Source organism: Gobio gobio (genome assembly GCF_949357685.1).
Source record: "Gobio gobio genome assembly, chromosome: 14".
NCBI lineage: Eukaryota > Metazoa > Chordata > Actinopteri > Cypriniformes > Gobionidae > Gobio > Gobio gobio.
In genome coordinates this window covers 16,908,615-16,931,624 of record NC_137107.1, presented here as the reverse complement: position 1 = coordinate 16,931,624, position 23,010 = coordinate 16,908,615, and the positions used below count along the sequence as shown (strand labels likewise).

At 38.6% G+C, this 23,010-nt stretch overlaps 1 protein-coding gene across 2 annotated transcripts in view; it reads left to right on the top strand.

Moving 5' to 3' along the window:
* grk6 (G protein-coupled receptor kinase 6) overlaps window positions 1-23,010 on the top strand; it is a 73,501-nt gene that overhangs the window by 5,918 nt on the left and 44,573 nt on the right. For both annotated transcript variants that reach the window (XR_013817938.1, XM_079835345.1), the window contains exon 2: window positions 13,198-13,293. Coding sequence is in view for 1 of the 2 variants with exons in the window: in XM_079835345.1 (XP_079691471.1) it covers window positions 13,198-13,293 (96 nt within the window). In the remaining variant the exon portion in view is untranslated. The remainder of the gene's footprint in view (window positions 1-13,197; window positions 13,294-23,010) is intronic.

Genomic DNA, 23,010 nt, shown 5'->3' with positions numbered 1-23,010 from the left:
GTGAAGATCTGGGTAAAGAAACGAGATGTCCATGTCCATTGGGATAAAATGGACTAGGCCTATTGTTAAAATTCACAGAAAATCGGGTGACCAGATCGCAAAACAGAATAAACAAGTGCTAATTTATTTCCTTTGTAGGCTAAACAAAGCTTTGTGCTTCACTCCTGTGGTAATATTCACGTGAAACAGCATTCACATACAAAACACTGGATTAGTAAAATAACAAATTTATATTTTTAAAATAGAAAATAGTATTTATGTAAAGAGATATACTTTTTTTCCCTCATGTGCAACCTAGCGCGGAAGAGTCATTATTTGGGTTAGTAAAATAATGAAATGATAGTTTTAAGTTGAAAATAGTATTTATGTAAAGAGATATAGTACATAATCTCCCCACCCCCCAAACGACGATATCATCGACCATCACAATGTTTTACTGTAAACATGGTCAACTGCCAATTTAGGGGACATCGCCCAACCCTACTGCTCATAGAGCGTGTAAGAACAGAACTGAGTGCTTTTTGCCACCTAATTGGGCTTGAATTGTTAAAGGGTTAGTTCACCCAAAAATGAAAATAATGTCATTTATTCCTCACCCTCATGCCGTTCCACACCTGTAAGACCTCCGTTCATCTTCGGAACACAAATTAAGATATTTTTGTTGAAATCCAATGGCTCAGTGAGGCCTGCATAGCCAGCAATGACATTTCCTCTCTCAAGATCCGTTAATGTACTAAAAACATATTTAAATCATTTCATGTGAGTACAGTGGTTCAAGATTAATATTATAAAGCGACGGGAATATTTTTGGTGCGCCAAAAAACCGAAATAATGACTTATATAGTGATGGCCGATTTCAAAACACTGCTTCATGAAGCTTCAAACCGTTATGAATCAGCGAATTGAATCAGCGGTTTTGCAAAGCGCAAAAAATATTTTAATTCATTAAATGGTCATTAATGGACCATAATTATTGCACAAATAGTTAGTACCAAAATATCTCCTCAAAATATTCAATACATATTATTAAACTAAAATATAGAACATTTATTTAATTGAAAAATAGTTAAGGTGTATGGTCACATTTGACCATCAATGAGTATGAGTGTGACCAATTAGTAAGGAATACCTGAGGGCTAAATACAGAAAGACATTAACATTAATGTTAATAATTTTGCATCTCCATCACTCTCCATAATAAAATGATCCTATAAATATGGTTGACGTAATAATCAATGCACACTATGCTGTACTGTTTACTAAAAATTGCTCCAGATACCAGTACAGTGAAACTGTCGTCCATCCATTCAAATGCATTGACAGCGCTGGTTTGTTTAGAAGCTCCATGAAGCACGTGACTGCGTGCGCCGCCGGGAGATGAGAGCATGTCACAACTCTGTTTTTCAACGGCTTTGGCTTCAACTGCTATGCCACATTAGCACCAAAACGCTATTTATTGTTTGCTTTTCGTATTAAAACGGAATTTTTTTTGAAAAGCTTAGACTTTGTTTCATATCAAAAGCAGATTTGGCCATATGAGAGCGAGAGACGCGCGTGAGTGACAGAGAGATGGAGGGAGAGCAGGGAAAGGAAGTGCAGCTGAACGAATACGCGTGTTTTAAATAGCGTAAAAAATAAAAGTAGACAGTTTATAGTTTATAATTATGTCTTGCACTTATCTGTATGGCTAAAAATGACTGAGTATTGTGAGTTGTTTCCACTGTCATAAAGGAAAAAATCGATCAGAACGCGCCGACGCCTTCGTCGGAAAGAAGGTTAAAGAAACTGTAGCCTATTTAGTTTCATAGTTAGGCTATGTTTAAACATAAACGTATTCTTATTAAAGCTAAAAAAAAAAAAGTTATTTTGTCTTATGTTTGAGCTGCCATTGGCTAGTATTTTTTTTATTTTACTCGCCAGACTTTTTACATGGAATGCAAGAAAAACAAAATATATATAATAGAATATAAAACACAGATTTCAAACACTATTAAAGACAAGTAAACAATCTGTAATAAAATAAGAGCAAATAATCAAACTACAAGAAATAGCACAAATAAACACAATAGAACAAAGTACTTTTCAGGTAGATCAGATATTGCATATTTGCATAATTGCATAACATTGCATATTATAATGAGTGAGTAGTAGAAGAGAGTAGGGCTGTGCAATTAATCGAATTTCGATTTCGATTTTGCCTCCCAACGATCACCAAAATAGTACAATCGAGAAAAAACGATTATTTTGCCTTGCGTTCTGAATGAAACGCGCACGCGCACATCCGCCCCTCCCGAACCCACAAATCTCTCTCAGTTCGTGAGTCTCGTGTGCATATCATCCGCTGGAATTTAAAAACTCGGCGCGAGTAAAGATGGCAGAAGGAGGGCAGTTACAGCAGCGTTTGGTGAGCAAAAAAGGCAAAACCAACTCCGTTGTCTGGGAACATTTTGGCTTCGAGGAATCAGACGATAGCAGAAATATGTTTTGTGCAAGATTTGCTACATGGCAGTGGCTGCAACGCAAGGCAACACCACGAATTTGTTTAACCACTTGAAAATTAAACAGAGTGACCTATGACAATCTAATAAAGAAACAAAAACTGACGAGAGCAGGGGAGCCGTGTAAACGTCCTTTTTTTCCTTCATATTTTTCAAATAATTCTCTCTTTGTAAACTTTGTTCAATGCATGCGAGATTGCGAGTGCTGCCATATTTTCGAATATGACCAGTCGTTTTCACCGTCATCACCCGGGTTTAGTGCTAGAATGAGAAGCCGCGCGCGCTGTGAGAAAATGTGTCTCTGTGCGTTCATCCGTGAGCGCGCACACGTCTCTCAGCGCGCAAATATTGAGTTCTCTTTCAAGTCTTGCTCTTAAACGGACAAACTCACACAAAACGTATGTCAACATGTCCATCTTGATGAGTATCTTAGCAGACATAGTCTGTATATGCCTTAAGTGAACTTTATACAGTCGATAAAGAAGACGCGAGGTCTTAAAGGGGCAGTATCCTTTACTGCTGTCTGTTTAATGTCAAACAACAAAAGACAAGGACATCACTCACCGCTCTTGATTGAATAGCTTTTGTAAATTTAATAGGATTAATCTTTAATTTATGCACTCAAATATGCAATGTTATTTTACATTTGATACATTTCTGTACCTGAAAACTAATGTTAGACGTACATGAAAAGCATAGCCGAACCATATTGTTGATCTTATTTATTTGTGGTTATCATTTTTACGTGAATACTTTTATACTTTGATTCGAATATATGTTATATTATTTATTTTAATAGTTCAAAAAGTACAACAAATGTTACAATTTCAATTGAATTGTTGAAAGGTGTACTTTTAATAAATACAACACATTCCCAAAGTCATGTGAAATAATCGTGTTACATAATCGTGATTTCAATATTGACCAAAATAATCGTGATTATGATTTTTTCCATAATCGAGCAGCCCTAGAAGAGAGGCATTGTTTTGAAAGCATGTGGATAAATGGCAACCGGAATGATTCGCCCAGAGGGCTCGCAAAATGTCTTTATCAAACAAACACAATGATTTCTCTCTCATCCACCCGCAATTAATTGGAATGCTATTTTTTTTACTTGGCCCGCCCAATCAGTGAATATAACCGCGAACCGTGCGTCACTAACACACACACACACACAAGCCTCACTGCAGAGTCAGACAAATCAGCATTATCAAAACTTCCGCGATTGTATTTTTCCTTCAAATATCAACTAGCTTTAATCAACCAAAGAAAATCTTGGTCAACTGAAGTCCTGAAATTTTCGACTAAAAATCGACTAAAAATGACGTTAGGAAAGGTGAACTATGTAGGATTTTTGCAGTAAAATATCCAGAAACCACTAGGCCAGTGTTATATATTTTATTCAGTTGAGTACTTAGAATATCCCAAATGTTTTCAACTATTTGTAAATCGTGAGAAAATTGCTATTTTAACCAAGGAACCGGGACGTGTGAGCTATGCGTGTGAGTGAGTCGCCTGTCGATTGCGTCATAACTGCGTCACCCTCGGTTTCCGGTTTTATTCAGTTAAACACTTTACTCTCACTGCAGTGTGAACAAGTGTCATAGCAGCCGCCGAGCGAACGTCATAACTTCCTTTTCAACACACTCAGATATATCTAATACGATAAACAGAGTTGCGTTACCTCATATACTCATGACTGGAAAAGAGGAAGTGGCGCTGGCAACCGTGTCATAATAAAAGTCCCGCCAGCGACTATGCCATAATAACAGTCCCGCTCTTCAATCGCTCCTGCGGCCTTGCTCGGCTCCACAACACTCGGCCCTGCTCTGCTTCACTACAGTAATGTTAATAATCGCATCCATGAACATGATTTCTGCCCGAGTCCTATCCTGACTGTTTCCCACCGGCTGTGAGGTAAAGACCACATGTCCCAAGATTCTGCGCTCAAACGTGGCGTCATCAAACTACGCCTTTGTTTTGAACAGGCGAGCTCTAGTGGACGGAAAAGTTACATAGTGTAGCTTTAGGAAAAAAAACGTTCAATTAATTAGCCGTGCACTGTGCACAGTACTTGGTAGCCTTATTGTCTGCCTAACATAAAAAAACTAGTAGGCTATTTGCAGTATATTAAATCGTTTTTGACCTGATTATTTTGCAGTGAAATGAGTCTGTCGGCTCTGACAGCATTGCATCACGTGCACCTGTGCAATATCATAGCCTATGATTTCCGAAAATATAGTACTATGGTGTCAACTAGTGATATAATCACAAGAACTTTTGAGGAATATGCAACATAATTGTTTTTGTCATATGAATTATAATAACTGACAGACACTATAATTTCAGCCACTTTGTGAACAGAGGAGCTCAACTCAGCTTCGCGGCTGAGACACAAATATACTATTAACTTACATAAGTTAATAAAAAAAAGAAAATTTATTAAACCAGCCAGATCAAGAGCAGAAAAAACCCTCTCACAATTAAATAAACACAGCAAACTAGCCTACTTCAATTTGTCTCTCTTCTCCAGTGGGTTGGGCTAATCCAAAAGAAGTGAAAACAAGGGGGGTGTTCTGAAGACAGAATTTTACCTGTGAAACAGGGGTGCTCTGAAAACACCCCCATTAGCAATTAGTGCTTTCCACCTGATGAAATGAACGCGGCAAAACTGACAGTACAAATCCACTTTTGCGGCACGACTGAAGTGTGGTGTTGTGACGCTTCCCCTCATGTGTATGTTGATGGGCGTTCCTTAAGTTTACCGCTATGGACGTGCGTTTGAGCCATCAGGGAATGAAAAACAAAGGACCAGCGAGAGACTTCCCACAGTCACCATGTGCTCTACTTCTATTGGATAGTCTCCAATAGAATAGCATCACTTTTTAACCGCCTGCTGCGCCTCGCGTTTTAGAAGGAGCGCTCTAAGCGCATGAAGTTGAAAAAAAGTCAACTCTGAGCGGAAAAGCGCCTGACGTCATCGCGTTTTTTTTCAATTGTCCAATCGAATGAATGGAGAGGCAGGCTTTCCGTTGTGGCGACCGTTACCTTGATTAGACTGACAGCACAGCTGATTCGGGGGTTTCCTAGCAGCGAAAAAAAAAAAAAAAAAAAAAAACAGCAGTGCACTGCTCTTTTCTCAATGAAAAACGCCAACCAATAAAGGTAGTGCAGTGCGCCTCGCGTTTTCGAACCTGAAAAACGCGTTCTGTGTGATCGGGGCCTAACACTTGATGGCTGCTCCGTCAAGTCCTCGTCGTCAGTGAGGAACCTGGGTGTGCTCTTTGTTACCAATCTTTAATTAAAAGCCACGTTTCTAGCAACTGTAAAACTGCATTCTACCATCTTAAAAATATATCTAAATTACGGCACATGCTTTCAATGCAAAATGCTGAACAGTTAGTTCACGCCTTCATGACCTCAAGGCTAGATTATTGTAATGCTCTACTGGGTGGTTGCTCTGCTCGCTTAATAAACAAACTCCAGCTGGTCCAAAGCGCAGCAGCTCGAGTTCTTACTAGAACCAGGAAGAATGACCATATTAGCCTGGTTCTGTCTGCACTGCATTGGCTCCCTATTAAACATTGTATACCAAAATCTTGCTAATTACTTACAAAGCACTAAATGGTTTGGCTCCCCAGTACTTGAGCGAGCTCTTAACGCATTAGACTCCATCACGTTTATTGCAGTCTCAAAACTCTGGCCAGTTGATAATACCTAGAATATCAAAATCAACTGCAGGAGGTAGATCCTTTTCCATTTAGCCCCTAAACTCTGGAAAAGTCTTCCTAGCATTGTTCGGGAAGCAGACACACTCTGTCAGTTTAAATCTAGACTAAAAACACATCTATTTACTATGGCATACACATAGAACATTATCAATTTATATTATTCAAATCAGTTAAATGATTGTTTTAAGGCGCATTAACTAGGTCTGCCGGAACTGGGAACACTTCCCATAACACCTGATGTACTAGTTACATCATAAAATGAATGGCATCGATCTATGCTAATCAGGGTGGTAAATTAGCACCCGTCACCAGCCAATGGCAGGTACTTTTTCAAAGTGGCGAGTGACTTTGCCGTGTATACCAGCCACAGTGGCGGGTGGATCTAAAAACATATTTTTATTGGTTACTACTTAAAACATTCCTTGGATTGGAGCTTTTAAACAATAATGCACTTTTGTCAAGTAACTAATTTCATTGGTTTTAAGCGCTGAGCTGATACAGATTAAAGGAAAATTATTGGTTAAAAAAATGTGGCAACATATCCCCTGTATTAAGAGGCCCGCCGCGGATTCAGCATCTTACTCTTGCTGCTCACTTTTCATCAACATGACATTAAAAAAAAATTATGCTATAGGCTAATATTTAATTCATACAGTGAAGTCTATGCAATATTTTATTTTTACATTTGATTATTACATTTCTGTACTACTTCTTACTATGTTAAAAAAAAAAAATTGTCATATTGTTTTTGTCCTACTGTTTGCTTCTTTTTTATTATTTTTAATAACAGAAATTAGATTTTTTTAAAAACACAGAATAACTATATTTATATATATATATATTGTTATCGTGAATACGAATTTGTTCATATCGCCCACCACTTCCCTAAACACATATTAAAGTTTTCTTGTTTACTCCCTTAGTATCTATCTTCACATCTTTTCTCCTTACAACATGACAGGATGATGTAGTCACGTGCTGGTTTGATTCTTAACGGGGATTTTTTAACAATGGAAGTGTTTCATGTCAATGCAGGGAACCCACCGGGTTTATAGGGCTCGTTCCACTTTTTCTCAGAAGAGCTGTTACACTGAAAGCACAATAAGGAAGATGAGTGTTTTATATGCTATGTTCTATACTTTGTTGGTGATATAGTGAGTAGTGTGATGAAAGCAGGGCCTTTTGGTAAGTGCTGGAGGCAAGTTTTGCACACAGTGAATGAAACCTCTTCACCTCTGCACTGCTGCTGCATAAACAGTACATTTCACAAGCCATTTGCATCTTGGCAACTTCCCACAACGATAATGCCGAAGGTTTGCTACTGTATCCATACCATCATAATCTCGTCACTACAAACCATTTGATTGAATTGCAAATATCACACTCTGACTTACGTTACAAAAGATTTCTATTTCAAATAAATGCTGTTCTACTGAACTTTCTTTTCATTAAAGAATCCTGGGGAAAATTTTTTCAACATTGATAATAGTAAGAAATGTTTCTTGAGCTGCATATTAGAATGATTTCTGACAATTAAGAAAAAAATTAACAAAATTACTTTGCCATCACAGTAAAAATCATACATTTTAAAATGTATTAAAATTGAAATCAGTTAACTTAAAGCTGCTAAAAAGTTACAGACTGCAGCTTTAAATTGTAAATTGTGTTTTTTTCCTCCTGTATTTTTGATCAGATAAATGCAGCTGTGGTGAGAATAAGAGACTCCTTTCAAAAACATAAAAAAATATTTCCGGCCCAAAACTTTTGAACAATTTATTCATTATCATCAACGCCATAATTTTAGCAAAAAGTTTGTTTGTTATGATGGCACATCTCTACACTTCAAAAAATTTCACATATTCACAAATCCCATAAACTAAATGGTCCATTCCCTTGTTCCATTAAGATTTATACAAAATGTTTTTAGCTCTTAAATATGTATAATGTTTAAAATTCTTAATATGTAAGAATTATTCATTATTCATAACATGTAAGGATTATTCAATTCATTTTGAAGGAATTTTACTATTAATTGAAATGCATAAATCTTGAAAAAAGGCTTGATTTTCTTTAGCACAGTTTTACATTCAAAAATTTAATTTGATGATTTTTACTTCATGATCACTGAGCATGATCATTTTTTTTGAAGTAGCACACTGCCTGACTTTGCGTATTAATTATCGTGAGTTATATCTTTGAGGTGTGATTAGGTACAATGTCTGGGCTTGCACAGCAGGTTTTGATTATGTAAGATAATGAGGTTTCTCAGCTGGGCTCATCTCATGTGGGAAAGTCTTTGTTGTAACGTACAGTCGTGTTTTGAACTCTTATCAGATCGCAGTCACAAGCTTCTCCCGTATGTTTGTAATCAGTGCATCTTCTGCCCTCCCATCCCATTAGCGTCGGATCTATTCTCCCAGATTCTCTCATAACCTAGCAACAATGCAAACACCTGGCCGTAGCTTTCACAAGAGCCCTCTCCATTCCCGACGAGCGTGTCCCAAGCGCAGCATCGCTTCCTGACCTTTCTCTGCGCTGTCTGTTGACAAGCTCGGCGGGCTCAGCACCTGGGCCAGTCATTCTAATCGGGGAGCCCGAGCTGCCCTGATGACGTTAGCTAGGACGGCCGTGGGCCAGCGGGACATTCTCGCGGCATTGGCGTGATTCTTTTCCTGAAATCAATCCAGGGACGTGTTAGATGCGAGCTGAATGTAAAGATGTACAACAGAAATCTTAAGCCTGTTCATGTTAGACTGGAATATTTCTAATTCAATTTCATAATAATTTAAAGGGGTCCTAATATGCTTTTCTACATGTTCAACTTTCTTTAGTGTGTAATGTTGCTCTTTGAGTATGAAAAATGTCTGCAAAGTTACAAAGCACAAATTCACTACAAAGCGAGTTATTCTCTATATCAAGTGTGCACTGTTTCTGAACTCCCTGAAATGCCTCCATTGTAGTCTCGAGTTTTCTTCACGGGAACATACACGCCACAATATTCCTCATTTAAATAATTCCCACCCAAGACATATGCAAGGCCTGGTTGAGTTGCGTTAGTAGTGTGTTGTCGCCAAACTCCAAGGGACGCTGCTTTCTCAACCCCTGCTCAAGTCATGCTTCTGTAGGTGGTTCAGGGTTGATCAGCTTGTTCTTCTTGATTGTCATTATCGGACTTGGGCTCGAACTTATAACCACAAAACCGATGCCATAGTTAGCATAGTTACAGTAGTGTTTACTGCGGCACCTCAGGAAACCTCCAGAACCGATACATGCTGGTTATGGTAAGGTAGGGGTGGCGCGATATACCGTGATATTCAAAGCACAAAATATCGACATCGTGTTAGTTTAGGGTGTGACAATATACCGATATTGGCGATGACTACAATATTTCAAATGAATAGAACTCTTATGATAACATGATGCCACGTAAATGCTCCAGTGTCCCGCGTCCGACTGGAGCCCGTGTTTTTTTTAATTATTTTTTTTATGTTGTAGCCATAAAATTAGTTCAGCTTTGTTTTTAATGTCAAGGTAGTTATATTTAAATTTTCAGCGACCGTTAGCGTTAGACCGTTACATTAAAGTTAGCGACCGACAGTGAGTTAACCACATGTTTCATCAATTTAGCCTCTCAAATCAACACTTGACTTGTCTTGCCTATAATAAAATCGATAGATATAAAACACTTCAAGCATATCACAATGTTAGTTTAAATGTTTACTATTACCACCACAGTAAAAACGCATTTTTGACAAGCTGAGGCAGGCCTGATGCTGCTTGCAGCGGCGCTCACAAACAAAACGGGTTACAGCCTACAATCTAAACGAATAAACAAAATAAAAAAACATGCAGGTTGTCTTACCTTACACCTCTCCGCAAAATGAATATAAATCCGATCTTCAATTCCCACGCTATAGGCTATGCAAATTCAGTTCACGTCAACGAAAGCAAAAGATTCGAGCTGCATTTTATTTATCATCAGCTCATTTCAAGATCAAAGGCCACAATAGGAGAAAGCGCGACCTAAGCACTGGTAAGAACATTTAGTCTCATTAGTTTTAAAGGTCCCGTTTTTTGTGTTTTTTTGAAGCTTTGATTGTGTTTACAGTGTGCAATATAACATGTGTTAATGTTTCATGTGTAAAAAAACAGTATTTTTCACACAATTTACTTATCTGTATACCGCTGTTTTCACTGTCCTCAAAACGGCCTGAGAATTTCCTTGTTCTATGAAGTCCCTCCTTCAGAAATGCGTATCGAGTTCTGATTGTGCCAGCGATTCCCGTGTTGTGATTCGACAGCAGCTTAGCTCACGTTGCCCGGGAAGGTCACGCCTCTTACCATAACGGGGAGATGAACGCACTCAAACTACAGCCCCTGAAGGCCAAACAAAGGTGATTTGACTCCGGGATGAAAATAACAGCGTCTGATGGCGACAAACGCAACCGAACCGAACCGAACGCAACACTCCCTCTTCTCCACGAGGGAGCAACAAGACCACGCCCCCTTTTTCGCGTATTCTTGTGGGCGGAGGTTAGTCAACAAACTGCTCTACTGACGTAATTAAAGCAGGAAATACCAGGATGTAGTCCAAACCGGCCGTTCGCTGTAGGCTTTGAAAGGGAACTTCTGTTAAATAAAATATCTCGCTTGGCATTGAACTTTGAGGTTTATAATTTTACAGGTATTATTTATGCTCTAACAGCAACATTACACACTAACTAAAGTTTGAAAAATGGTATCACGAAGAACAGGACCTTTAATGAAGATGATTGTGTTTTTGAGCATCTGAGACTTACTACTTTCAGTTTCACTGGCGGCTGTATAGGCTACTCCTTTGCGGTAATGCGTGTTGCAGTAGCGCCGACTATGTCATATATAGCCTATAACACACATAAATATAGCTCTCACACGTTTATTTTTAACAATTTGCCAGAGTAAAATGTTTGTATGTGGTTTAAACAACCAGATGCATTCACACTTTCTGTGAAGGCAGACCACCTTCTGAATTTATTTGTTTGAGTAATCTGATTTAAATCCGCCTCGAAAGAATTTTGCAAGACATTTACTCCTGATCTCTTCACAATATAACTTCACAATAATACTGTGTTTATCAGTATCCAATTTTGTTCGTTGGGTAAAAAAGAAAAACGAAATAAACGAAGTAAAAATTTATTTGATAACTTTTTGTTCCCCCAAGGTTTCTATAGATATCGCAATATATCGATATCGTGAATTATTTTGGCCACAATAACCGTGGTGTGAAAAATCTAATATCGTGACTGACAGCCCTATGGTAAGGGCCGTTACATTTGCGACAAACACTCTCTAAGCAGTAGACCAATCACAACAGACTGGTGCCGGCTCACCAATCAGAGCAGGCGGATGTTAAAGAAACCGATACTAAAACCAAGGTTCTGCAACAATGAAAATAAGAAAAACAGTTTTTTTGACAATTAAATGATGTAAAAGTATTCTAGTAAACCCAATAAGCAAAATTATAAACCTGTAATTGAGCATAATAGGACCCCTTTAAACATTTTATCGCAATAATGATTTATATGCAATGTAATACATTGTGATTCAAATGGCTTAAAGTAACACAAAGTAATCACATTAGCAAACTTTATGGAGCAATACAGATGTTATCGGTAACACTTTTTTTGGGTTCAGTTCTCGCTATTAACTAGTTGCTTATTAGCATGCATAATACCAGTATGTTGGCTGTTTATTAGTATTTATAAAGCACATATTAATGCTTTATTCTGCTTGACCTTATTCTACATCCCTTAATACACTACGAAAACTAACTTACTATTAATAATCAGTAAATTAGGAGTTTTTTGAGGCAAAAGTCATAGTTAATAGTTAATATGTGTTCCCCATACTAAAGTGTTACCATGTTATCATGAATATAACTGCATTATTATACTATAAATATGAAAAAATCTATATATTAGATATTTTTAAAGAAATTAATACTTTTATTCAGCTGGGATGCATTAAATTGATCAAAAGTGACATTAAAGACATGTATAATGTCACAAAAGATTCCTATTTTTTTTTTTTTAAATGCTGTTCTTTTGAACTTTCTATTCATTAAATAATCCTGTAAAATGTATTACGTTTCCCACAAGTATGTTAAGCATCACAACTGTTTTCAACATAGATAATAATAAGAAATGTTTCATGATTTCAGAAGGATCATGTGACACTGAAGACTGGAGTAATGATGCTGAAAATCACAGGAATACCTTTTAAATTAAAATAGAAAACAGTTGTTTGAAATTGTAATATGTCACAATATTACAGTTTTTCATGTATTTTTGATCAAATGAGTGCAGTTTTTGCAAACATATGAGACTTATTTCAAAACCAAACTTTTGAACGGTAGGATATGTATGCATTTTTTTTAAATGTTTTAGTATTATAAAGGATCACGGTCCGCAAAACTGCTGTCATTATCGTCACGGAAAACATTTTAGCAATTTTCCCCCAAAACGTTTCTATTTTGGTCATAATTTTATGATTTTTACATCATGATCGCAGTGTCATTACCAGAATAGTCTCTTTTTCAAGAATTTTAATGTCAGAAACAGTCAATTTCTTTTTATTTCTAGTTCAAAGCTATTTGCTGTATTAGCCAGCCCTTAAGTCTTTTCTTAAAAGAGAGAAATGTTGTTACCATTGCACTGTATCAAACATCCATACCATCATGCATTATACCAGAATCCACTTGACAAATATGAGAAATGTTTTAACATCGATGAAAGAAGTCTTACTTTTCAAGCTTTCAAAAGTGCCCTAATTGAAGAATATTATTATTCATATAATAGGATGATATAAACGTATTCATATCCCATTCTGTCTTCTAAAGCCCACCTGTGTTAAGATAGTAATCTAATAGCATTTTAGAGCCTGTATGCAGTTCCTGCCTCTAATTTGATCTTTGCTTGATTCCTTTGCAGGAGGGGGTGGGAACAGAAAAGGCAAGAGCAAGAAATGGAAACAGATGCTTCAGTTCCCTCATATAAGCCTGTGCGAGGAGTTACGTCAGACTATAGGTACACATCTCACACTTATATCATACTACATGTCATAGATGTGTTGATAGGGAGGTCACATTCATGTCATATGAACAAATGTGGCAATACTGTTCACTCTGTTCAATACAGTTTTTTTTACTGTTCAAAATAAGTTTCTTTTTTTTCTTTGATTCTCAAATTCCTGGTCATTTTAATGTGGCTGCTTTGTGGTGTCTTAAAGCTATCTGAAATGTGATTCAGAATATGGCAATATGAAAGGGAAATCCCAATCCTAAAATGATGTGGTTCGCCTGGTGAATGATACAATGAGTGAAATTGGATTTACATTGAAGGAGTATCTTAAATAGTATAGCAGAAGTCTTAATTATCATTTTAAGATTATTTTAAATTCATGTGATTTAATAACCTTCAAAGAACGATGATTCCATTCAAATAAATGTGCACCTTCTGCACATTCAAAATCAAAACGCAGGTTTTACAGGCTTGCGGTTTCAGAGCAGTTCGCAGTCAATGAATATCGCACATTTATGCCCAGCAATTGCTTATGATAAACTGTTGATGACAGTTTACATTTGTCTATACTGTAAAATGTTGTGATGGTTATAAGAGTGCACATTTTATTTTCTATTAAAAAATGTTTGATGACAGCACCAAAATAAAATAAAAGATAACAACCATAGAGCGCATGCCAAAAAAACCACTCAAAACATCTTAGATATAGATCTAAGATGTTTTTTTGGCATGATGCTCTATGGTTGTTAGGGTGTTTGCTGATTGTGTGGGTGGTTGCTAACAGATTTATGGGCATAATATCATGCATCCGTTCATTTAAAAAAAAAGTTTAAGCACATCTATTCTCAACAAGCTATGATTTGAGTTCATGACATTGAGTTCATTCATGTTTGTAGTACAAACAGTGTGGGATGATTTACGTGTTGAATTTACTACTTAAATTTAAGAGTTTGTTCACATCCTAAGCCTATGTGAAAGCAAAGCTGCAGTAACAAATGTATGAATTAATAAATAAATACATTTCATATATTGAAGAAAAAACATCTTGAGTAACGTCTTGGTTACGTATGGTAAACCTTGTTCCCGGAACGAGGGAACGGAGACGTACGTCGGAAGTGAACCGACGAATTGAGATCTCGCTTGAGAGACCAATCCACTTCAAGTGAAACTAAATGAGCCAATGGACATGCCCGCAGTGCGGGTATAAATATGGAAGCAGATGCTCGCATCTTTGGATTTCACTGAGGAGCGAAGTTAATGACCCGGTGCAGCAACCATGGCGACGGGACGTACGTCTACGTTCCCTCCTTCAGGGAACGAGGGTTACCATACGTAACCGAGACATTGCCTTTCAATCGGTCACTCAACATACATCGGAAGTGAAGAGACGAATTGGATCCCTACCAAAGCGCCATGTTGCTGGTCCTTCCAGTTCCCTGCATAAGCCTCTCAGTCCCCCACCTGTTTACAATGGAAGCTCATGTAGAGATTCAATCACTGCTGTTCCTAGGGCTGTGCGATATTGAAGAAAAAATGCGATTTGCGATATCCTTGTTAAATAATGCGATATGCGATACGATATTGCTTTAAGTGTGTAAAATGTATTTCTTTCCCCATGTGATATCTTTCACTTAAAGCATAACCGACTGTGTTTACATGAATACTCATCAAGACATAACTGTGTGTGTATTGGACAGTTCGAGTGTGTAACAAGACACGAAAAAAAGAACGGCTTGTGCGCACGTTTGTGTGTGTGTCAGACAGCAGACAGCGCGAGACTGCAAGGAGTTGTTTTTTGCAAGTTATTGTGTTTAATAACTCTTTTTAACGTCAAGCAATTCACATAAGTAACAGTCATGTGCTCAATATATTCTCTGCTATATGCATCAACCTAAAATGTAAACTTTTCACAATGTTGAAGTAGCCTATTAAAATCATTCGCATATTGCGTGATCTTGCGATATGCATATTGCGATATGTACATTTGTGATATTTCGATCATTTCGATATATTGCGCAGCCCTAGCTGTTCCACATGATCCACTCAGTGAGACTTTTGGATAACACTGGAAAAGCATGCCATTTCTTTCGAAAAACGGAATGCTGCTGAAGCCACATCCTGCCCGAAGGGAGGTAACCACATGGAAGTTTCACATATTTCTCTTTACACATAGCACAGGTTCCTCAATGCATTCGAGCGTTAGCAATAAACGCACTTCTTGGGCTTGGTAGGCCAAGATAATAGCATCCACTATCCAGTGGGCTAACCTCTTATTGGAGACAACCTTTCCCTTCTTCTGGCCTCTGTAACAGACGAAGAGCTGGTCTGAGGTCCTAAAGCTTTGCGTTCTGTCCACATTTAACAGCAGAGCACGGATGGGACAGAGAAAAGCCAGGGCTGACCCAGGCGTATGCACAAAAACGGGTGAAATGAGAAATGGCGACACCGTCGGCAGATGGAAGAAACGCGTGAAAGTGTGTGAAACTGTAGACCGTTGTGTAAAAGAAATGGCAATACTGCCTCTCATAAATAACATGAAGACTTCACAAAGCAAGTCTTACAATTAACAGCCTACACGAACACCCGTTTGATCGATCTGCAGTGTAAAACAAACGAAAATTACAACAGAAATGCAAATTAACACATATTTGCAAAAAGAAAAGTGAAATAGCCTATGTTCTGCAATAATATTGCCATGTTATGCAATTCATCCTCATAAATAATATGGTAAACAGAACGAAATAATGTAGCCTACAAAACTGATATAGATGCAATTAGATAGACAGATATATAGATAATTAGGGAGATAGATAGCTACGGAATCTTATTCATGCATAGGCCTATGCCTTTAGTTTGTTTTATTTTTGATAAAATAACGTATGACGTATGTCTCAACCATTAAGAAAACTGCAAGAAATTACATTTGCACTGAACTATTTCCCATTTCCACGTAGATAATAGGGATAGGGATTAATAGGGCCAGTCTATTTTTAATTGCCGCCAGTCTTTCATCAAGAGGGGTCCGCTCCGGTGTCCCCTCTCCCCCACCCGTGGCAGACACACTCTGGCGATGGAGCGCTAGACGCTTTTTTGCCTCGACTTTGATGTCCGAGCATTTCTTTTTTTATTTCGGCCGCGGTCCGAGGTTGTGAGGCTACATCATTTACGGCGTCTGCAACCTTTTGCCACTCAAGTGCCTTTTTGGCATTAGTAGGCTCATGCCCACACTGTGCCCTCCAAACAAAATTGTTCTCCTCTTTTCCACCTCGCCAACGATAACTTCTACTTCAAATTGAGTGAAGTTATGTTTTTTTTTTATTTCCTCTCTGTGTTTGCCATGATTTCGCAAATTATGAATATTAACTTGTGGGCGTTTCACGGACTATTTATGGGCAACTATGGGCGTGACATGAAGCCGCAAAAGCTGCGCTACATTTAGAATTTATTGTGATTTATTAAGGGTAAACTGCGTAGGATGTGCGTGCGCACGGTTTTATAAATCCAAATATTTCTGTGCGTACGCACGTCCTATGTTTCATCCGTACGCCACTTCTGACGCAAATCCTACGCAAAGTTTTATAAATGAGGCCCCTGGTCCCTGAAGGGAGTGGTGGGAACCTTGTGCACATATCTGAATTCCAGGCACGATTTGTCGACCGAAAATGTGTGCAGGTCCCCTGTACTGCCTTCAACTACAGGATCTTTAACTCAGCTGACTGCAAAGGCTTGAAGGGTGGTCTCTGAAGTGCATTAAGCATCACAGATAAGTCCAAAGAGGGTATGGAGTGTGTTCGAGGAGGATTCAACCTTCTTGCACCCCTGAGGGACCTGACGTTCAGGTCGTGTTTCCCCAAGGACTTACGATCAACTGCATCGTGATGTGCGTCAATAGTGGCAACATACACTTTGAGGGTGGAAGGAGGCAGGCTTTGCTCCAACCAATCTTGCAGGAAGGAAAGCACGACTGATCGGACATTTTCGGGGGTCTTACCGGTGGGAAGAACAAACTAACAGGTTCCATTTCTACGCATTTAGGTGCCTCGTAGAGTGGGCCCTAGTGGAAGTGATGGTGTCTACCACCGCTTGGGGTAGGTTCCCTAGAACCTCCGCGTCCCGTCCAGGGACCAAACATGGAGTTTCCAGAGGTCTGGACTAGGGTGTCAGAGAGTGCCCTGTCTCTGAGAAAGCAGGTCCTTCCTCAGAGGAATGGGCCATGGAGGGTCTCAAAGAGCATCAGTTCTGGGAACCAGGTCCGGTTGCGCCAGTACGGCGCAACTAAAAGATCTGCTCCTCGTCCTCCCTGACTTTGCTCAGTGTCTGTGCAAGAAGGCTCACTGGGGGATACTTGCACGGGCCCCGGGGCCTGCTGTGTGTCAGTGCATCCATGCCGAGAGTTCCCTCGTTCAGGGAATAGAACAGCTGGCAGTGCGACGTGTCCGGAGAGGCAAACAGATCTATCTGTGCGTCTCCGAAGCGCCTCCAAATCAGCTGGACTGCATGGGAATGGTAAAATCTCTTTACTTAGATTGCACAAAATAATGATTAGTTATATAAGTGCAAAGTTTTTGCTCAGTTTTTATGCATATTATGTTCTTATGATGTTCTTAACATATTATCTTTTCTAAAATTAGATCCTCTTCCTAAAATAACAAGTAAAAAAATATCGCCTTTCTTACAGTATCCCAATTCAGTCATTTCGCATCGTAACCCTTGCAGTGTTTCCCACACATAGATTCATTTGTGGCGATGCGCCACAGAATCAACACCGACCGCCACATATATTGCGCGTCGTTATTCATTAAAGTCCCATTGAACCGGAAGTTGAAACTGATTTTATTTCAGTGCTGTGACGTATTTCCAAGTGAAACGGAATATTGAATAGAAGGCAGGGTTTTACTTCAGCGCTCCTCCTCTCCATCTCGCGCTCATAGCAGACTAACGGATGGAGGGGAGTGGTTAAGGATATTCAAACCCAAGCTGTCACACAGTCGTCATCGGAAAGGGAACGACATTCAAGACCGGAAGTTACTTTTCAGATTTTGATTAAAGATTACCGCGGCAAACAATTTTTTTCTGTGTATTAACTTACACGGATTAGTTGTTCACCCTAAGACCTGTAATGTGGGCTAACAAATTAAATAAGATCGATTTTGATTTCATGAGGACTTTAACTTTTTAAAATCTCACGCCAAACTGCCAAACCTGCTTTTGATATGAAAGTATAAGCTTTTAAAGTTGAATGTGAAATTCAAACAATAAATAGCGTTTGGCGCTAATGTGGCATAACAGTTAAAGCCAGAGGCGTTTAAAAACAGAGTTGCGACATGCTATTATCTCCCAGCGGCGCACGGTCACGTGGTCAAGATCGAAATCGATATTTGTGCCAAACAACCCTCCTCCCCTCCCCGTCCCATGCCCTCTCCCGCCCGCCACCACATATTGGTTTCTAATCTGTGAAAAAACACTGCCTTGTATCGTGATATGTATCGTATCGCCAGATTCTTGGCGATACACACATTCTATTTCGATGTGTTTTTAAGAAAGAAGTGCATCTAACCTTACCCTGGAGTTGCTTTACCCTCCGCCTATGCAACCAAAGTTTCACTCGTGCGAAGACTAGCACATACATAGATTCACACACAAAAACACTTCTTCTTTTGTCTGTTTTGCACCTTCTGAGGGTATTACATTAGTCCAACTTTTTTGCAATCTTTGTAAAGTTTATGCATTCTTAAGTAATGTTGTCAAAATTTTAGAAGTTATTATAAATGTAAACTGGGATGTTGAGAATGTAGGTTGGCCACAGAGTTACATGCCTGCGTCAGTGCACAGGGTAAGTGTGCGGCTGTTGTAGAGGAGAGGAAACTGTGGCCGGGCCAGAAAGAGGAAGTTAACCGTCATTTTTTGATGTTAGTCACTTAATCCCTCCCAAGATGAAAAAAAAACTTGTGAATTGTGCAGTTAATGTCTTTGATTTCGTACTGGTAAATTAAAGTCCAATGCATTTTGCAGATGCATTGTGAATTGAATTTAGTCTTCAAATTTGTATTTACAGTATGTGTGCCTTGTGACCAACTTTTGCTGAATCATTTTTTTTTTTAGAAATCACATAGATGTTCTTACCAAATCTGCTGTTGCAATGTGTATCTGCATGCTCTCCCACAACTGCACCCCCCAACGTTTGAAAGGAAATTTAAATAGGTCAGAGTTCAAATACTTTCATGATTGTTAAAGTCCCCAGGAAATCAAAATATAAGGTTTTTAAGGTTATCTATAAGCTAGTGTGCTTCAAAACAATGAAGATATAAGTGTTTAAAACTTACAGGGCCTTATTATACACCCGGTGCAATGTGACAGCAGGAGAGACGCAAGTGCTTTTTGCTAGTTTCAGTCCGTCTCAGTCATCATTTTCACGTCCAGCGCCATGTTATGTAAATAGCAAATGCACTTGCGCCCATCTGTTCACCCATGGACGTGCTGGTTCTGAAAACGAGGTGTGTTCAGGCGCATTGTTGGCGTGTTGCTATTTTGAGGAACTGAAAACAACTGTGCCATTGACCAACAAAAACCTGGTCTAAAGTCAATAGCTCAGTATTTTTTGTGTTATTTAAAGAGAGTGTTAGTAATATGCACCTATAAGCGAGTGAACAATGCGTGTACAATCTGCTTATTACACACACAGGGCAGCTGCACACAAGCTTTTTTAAATAATAAAAATTAAACGGTTCCTCTCTGGAGAAGAGTTCAGTCTTTCCTCTCGCAAATTTCACCATGTAAATAGCGAAACTGCCATGGTGCAAGTGCAACTGGCTTTTAAAGGGAACGAGATGAGACTCTAATTGGTTTAATGCACATTACACCCAAAACACACCCAAGACTCATTAAGAGACTAGGGGCAACACTTTCGGACCATGCGCCTGGTGCGCTGACCTTTTTTCCATCGTTAAACCAGCAAAAGTGCATTCGGACACGCCCTAAGTGCACCTGCACAATGCGCTTCATACCATGCGCTTGGATCGTTAAAATATTGCCTAAGGTCTCTCACTTCTGCCAACATCGATCAACATTTTTTTTTTTTTAATCAATATATTTAGTATTTTCCCATGAACAATTTACAGAATGCATTTAGTATACAAGTAGACAATCTTTTCTAACCACCCTACCCTCCCTAACCCACCCCTCAATAGAAAGAACACTTAAACAAGCATTATTACAAGACTGCTGAATCAGAAAAAAGAAAACAAAAATTATAATAGAAGAGAGAAAAAATAAAAACACATACATACATACATATACATACTCATGGGTTCAAGTAAAGGAGGGTTACATTATCACTTCAGCATTTTCAATCAATGTAACCTCTACATTATTCATTTATTCAATACATTTTCCCCAAATCTTTTCGAACATCAATGGGTTTTTTTTCAGATTAAACATTATTTTTTCAACAGGAACATAGGACGAAAGCTCTCTAAGCCATACAACATGACTGGGTGGTATCGATCAACAATTTTGATGACATCACTCTGCACTTCAGCTTCTCATCAGCTTTTCTGTCCATTCAAATGCTCTCTAGAATCTCAAGAGTCCCACTGAAGCTGTGGCTGAAATCAGTCACTTGTTCACACAATTACTATTTTCTATATGGTGAATGGCACAATGCGATTCAGACACTGTAAATATGCTTTCGGACCCACTTTATATTAGGTGGCCTTAACTACTATGTACTAACATTTTAATTAATTAATTTGATACAATGCACTTATTGTGTACATACATGTTTTTACATTGTACTTACATTTAAAAAAAATACCTGCATGTATTACACTGTTGACACTTCCCTTACACCTAACCCTACCCTTAAACTTACCCATACCACCACACCTGTCCCTAACCCTACCCGTATTCCGCCTCAATATCAGCAAAAGTGTTTTGCAATACAATTTGAACACAGTAAGTACATTGTACTTATTTTTTGATGTAAGTACATAGTACTTAAGGCCACCTAATATAAAGTGGGGCCATGCTTTCTATTGGGGCGAATGAAGTCTGGTTTCACGTTAGTGTCACGTGAACTGCCGCAGCGCTCACAAAGTCTGCTCCGGTCCAGAGACACGATAGCACAGATATGCGCGAGTTGAGACAGACCACAAAGCGTATCGAACCCATTTGAATTCCCCATTTGAATTCCAATTTGAATATTGATATTTTGTCATTGTAGATTTGTTATTACTTAGGGCAAGCTCACACTAGAGAACTGAAAGTCTGGCGTCATTGGAACGACATGAGGGAGAGGAATTAATGACAGAAATGTCATTTTTTGGGTGAACTAACCCTTTAAGATGCAGTAATAGCACTTTTTTTCGAACAATGTTTTTGCAGGAAGGTTGTGGAAGAAACTTGAGGTGTTACACAATCACTCTTAACTTCCTGACTGTTGCTGATTAGATCTTGTGTGTGCAATGCCAGGGAAACATGGCATTTCCTTCTGTTCTCAAAACAAAAACGTATTGTATCTAAAATAATTAATTAAAAATGCTCAGTAGGGTAGATATTCACATTTTATTTTGAAAATGTAAAAGTTGCATGGCTGTGCAAAAGTGTGTGATGATTCTAGGATGTTGTGTGTGATTTATATAGTAATGCTGGCAGAATGTTACTGTTGTTGTTATTAGGGGCCAAGCCCTGAAAGGGCTGTAGCCCCTATTGTATCTGTTAGTTTTCTTCTTATTATTATTCCTCCCCACTGGGTGTCTATGGCAGCCCTATGAACCGTAAGTAGGAAAATGATGGAATTTGGCAACATTGTAGAGATGCTCATGAAAAGTAATTTGACCTAATTTGGAGTCTCTACAACCAACTCCATACCGCCGCCACCAGTTCAAAAATTCAACATTGAAACTATTATAACTTTTGAACCCTTTGACGTAGAAAAATGAAACTTAGTACACCTGATTCCTCTCATCATGCTGATCACATTCATCATCTTACATCAAAACTCCACCCATTACAGTAGCATCCATTTTGAAAAGTACAGTATTCAGTTTTTTCGCTACTCCTCCTTCAAAATTTGTCCAATTTTGTCCAAAATTTGAAAGAGAACTTTAGAAAGAGCCGCACAGAAATGACTGAACAGATTTTCTTTATTCATCTTTATTCAAAAGTTATGATGTTACGAACTTGACGAGGTTGACCTAAAATTGGTTCTGAGGCTGTATCTTGGCCAAACTTTGATCAATCAAAACAAAAAATTGGTATGCTTCATCAGAGCCATGATCTAGGGGTCCATGCCAAAGTTGGGAACAGCGACACCTACAGGTCATGAGATATGGCAAATGGCTATTTCTGCCCATAACTTTTGAACGCTTTGTCAGAAAATCAAAATCTTTTGTCTTTGGATTCCTCGTGCCATGCCGAATCTGTGGATACCAGATATGCCAGGATCGGATGAACCCTGTGTCCGCCATTTTGAATTTAGTCATAAATTGCAATATCATTTAAAATATTTGACATAACTGCACAAAAATTAGTATGCACGATCGACAGCATGTCCTGAACGTACCTGAGAAGTTTCAGAACAGCGCCACCTAGTGTTCCAGAGATATAAGATTTTTGGCTAAAACGTTTATAACTTTTGAGAACATTGTCGAAATGTTGTGTCATTTTGTTCCCTGGCTTATGCCGATTCCGACGATATCTCATTTGTCATTTTCCAAACATGTG